Source organism: Camellia sinensis, chromosome 1, assembly GCF_055761805.1.
Source record: "Camellia sinensis isolate YWXY chromosome 1, ASM5576180v1, whole genome shotgun sequence".
NCBI lineage: Eukaryota > Viridiplantae > Streptophyta > Magnoliopsida > Ericales > Theaceae > Camellia > Camellia sinensis.
Window position 1 is genome coordinate 181692552 of NC_138961.1, and position 3469 is coordinate 181696020.

A 3469-nucleotide genomic window follows, 5' to 3' on the forward strand; every position below is an offset into this window, starting at 1 on the left:
GTATGTCATGTCAATTCTAACTTAGAATAATTCAACATTATCTGCAAACTATACAGTAACACGCTACATAATCTTATGCGATCTTTGAACCATTTAGGGAATTCTTTGCATTGTTGCGTTGCAATGTTGCATGAACTTCCATATTTTTGTTGCAACACGAGCTTGTGTTCCCTAGTTAATACAATGTAAGTCATAAGTAATTGGAATAATGAAGACTTTAAAAAATAAAAACCATGTAGAAAAGGTATGTTGCATATATGATGAAGAAGCATACTCTAGATATTCGTCCACTTCCAAACTATTGTGTAAGACAAACCAATGAGCCAATTCGCGGTCAACTACGGACACATCAATTGCCCTTGGGAGTTGACCAAAAGGACGAAGATTTTGAGTGAAAATCGCCAACCCTGGGCCATTGTCACCCCCATCGTAGTTCCTTTCTTCCCGGTTAAACACCGTTTCAACTTCATGCAAATACATTGAACAAAACATCGTACATTCTTTCGATATGTAGGCCTCCGCAATGGATCCTTCTGGATGAGCTTTATTGCCCAAAAATCCTTTAAGAAGTCCGAGCATCCTACATGTAAACATCGGCCTGATCGTCAGTATGTTCATATTGAACTATAATTACAAGGAAAAAGTTCTGACTCATTGTTATACCTCTCAATAGGATACATCTATCGATATTGGATAGGCCCTCCAAGCCTAGCCTCATAAGGCAAATGAATTGCCAAGTGGACCATCACATCGAAAAAAGCAGGAGGAAAAATCTTTTCAAGTTTACAAAGTATAAGTACGATTTGTTCTTACAATTTCTCCAAATCAGTCACCCTCAATGTCTTTGAGCACAATTGTTTGAAAAAAGTTCCAAACTCAAACAATGTGGTCCCAATCTCGGTAGGAAGATATCCACGCATCCCAATGGGAAGAAGTCATTGTAGAAGGACATGACAGTCATGACTCTTGAGGCCAACTAACTTACCACCATTCGCGGTGACACAATTGGATACATTTGCCGCATAGTCATCAGGATACTTAATTGATTTCAAGAAATCAGAAAACCCTATTCGTTCTGTCGGGGACAATGTGTACAATGCCGGAGGCTTCTGGAAAGAGCCATTCGCATGCCTTATCAAGTGTAACTCCTTTCATATTCACATGTCCTCCAGATCCAAATGTGCTTTGTCGGTGTCCTTGTTTTTGCCATCAATGCTCAATAGTGTCCCAAGTAGATTGTCACATATATTCTTCTCTATGTGCATGACATCAAGGTTATGTCGAAGCTTAAGTGTTTTCCAATAGGCTAGGTCTAACAAAATACTTCTTTTTGTCCAGTTTGGAGTTGGATTTTCAGTCCGTTGTCTTTTTGGTTGGTTGGATGCTTTATATACGGCCTGTACGTCCCCAAATTAATTTGCTCCAGTATTTGCTCTCCCGATAACTCCACAGGTTTGGACTGATTCTCAATTTCACCGTTGAATAGCTTACTTCTATGCCAATTATGGTTCTCAGGTAAGTACCGCCGAGCACCCATATACCCTATCTTATTTCGCAAACTCTGAGATGATGCATCCATGTTACAATTAGGGCAGGCCAGGTAACCTTTTGTACTCCAACTAGACAAGGAACCATATGCAGGGAAGTCGTTGATGGTCCACATGACTGCTGCATGCATTGTAAATATTTGGCCGTTTGAGGCATCATATGTTTGCACACCATGCTCCCACAGATTAGTTAACTCTTCTACTAATGGTTGGAAGTAAACATCGATGTCCCTTCCAGGTGCAGATCATCCAGAAATAAGCAATGACATCATGACAAATGGATCTTTCATACACTTCCATGGGGGTAGATTGTAAGGCATTAAGATTACAGGCCACATGTTGTACGATGTACTCATATGTCCGAATGGATTGAAACCATCCGTGGCAAGCCCTAGCCGTACATTCTAAGGATCTGTAGATAACGTAGGATGCAGCCTATCAAAGTCCTTCCATGCCTCACCATCAGCTGGATGTCGCAATACTCCATCATCCACACGCTTATCTTTGTGCCATCTCATATAGGCAGCTGTTTTTTTCGACATGTACAATCTCTTCAACCTCAGTGTCAAAGGAAAGTACCTCAGTATTTTGTGTGGAATTTTTTTACCCGTCTTGTCGTTCAACTTGTATCTAGACTCCGTACATGTAGGGCAATTCTCCAATGTTGTGTTGTCCTTCCAAAATAAAGTACAATCATTATTGCATGCATGAATGGCCTCATATCCCAAACCCAACTCACGTAAGAACTTTTTCGCTGCATAAAGGGTCCATGGAACATTTTCATCACACTTTGGTAGAATGTCTTTGAAAACTTGCATAACCATATCGAAAGATTTGTTGCTCCATTTATTGTACACCTTCACGTGAAGCATCTTAATTACGAAGGACAAGATGGAGAACTTTTCACACTCCGGATATACTTGACGTTGAGCATCATCGAACAACTTCATGAACTTCAACAAATTGTTCCTCTCCGAACTAGTACGTTCTTCGTCGATATGATCATCCATGAGACCACTCATGTAAATCTCTTGTAACATGGTTAGAAGTTCATCCACATTTTCGTGATTGGTTGTTATTCCAGCTTGGTCGGTTTGAGTATCATCGTTTCGCATAGTAAGGTGAGCACGAAACATGGGAACACGTTCCCCGTGGTGGACCCAAGTTCGATAAGAACATGCGATTCCTCTTCGAATCAAGTGCAACCGTACAACATGACGACGTAATTTCATGTCGTTCAAGCAATCAACACAAGGGCAACGGATTTCATCATGCGGCCCTAAATTCTTCGAAGGGAACTCAATAAATGACTGAACACCTTGTACATACTTTTTACTTTTTAGCCTATCTGTTATCATCATCCAAATCTTGTCCATTATTGGAACAGTACACATCAAGCGAAGATGAACCTGGGAATGGACGGCAACTTGGAAAAATACTCTGTAATGGAAGAGAGCTTAAGTAAGTTTAGGGGTTCGATTAGCATTGCTTTTTAAAGTGAACAAAATAGTAATAACAGATCGGGATGTTTTGCCTATTTGTCAATTGCATGTAGTTGGCTAATTTCACTACTAACTTGGCATGTATTCACACGCAAATGTGACATACATTCACAATTCTATATGAAGTCATCTTAGAGGGAGAGAAATAATTCTAACCAAATTTAAAGAGAAATTAAATTTGATATTCAATATAAACTTTCGTTGAATAGATCACAGCAAATACATTTTGTAAACCTAAATTTTATGAAAATCAGATGGGTAAAACAAAAGTAATGAAATTTTAAAGTTTTGAAACATTTAAAAAAAAATAGAGTAATTGGTGTATAATATTAACTTAAAATAGACCATTAACCACAAAACAAAAGTAATGAGACCATTCATGTAAATCTCATGTAAATAGACTATTAACTTCAAATAGTT

At 38.7% G+C, this 3469-nt stretch overlaps 1 protein-coding gene across 1 annotated transcript; it reads right to left on the minus strand.

Moving 5' to 3' along the window:
* Positions 1–1951: 1951 nt before the first annotated feature.
* On the minus strand, positions 1952–2923 carry LOC145821318 (uncharacterized). The gene has a single exon (XM_082917827.1). It carries the CDS (start codon positions 2921–2923, stop codon positions 1952–1954), a length of 972 nt encoding a protein of 323 aa, XP_082773953.1.
* Positions 2924–3469: the final 546 nt, after the last annotated feature.

What these genes read in the sequence shown, in the direction of transcription:
- LOC145821318 (XM_082917827.1), bottom strand. Translation starts at nt 2,923, where the DNA reads ATGGACAAGATTTGGATGATGATAACAGATAGGCTAAAAAGTAAAAAG.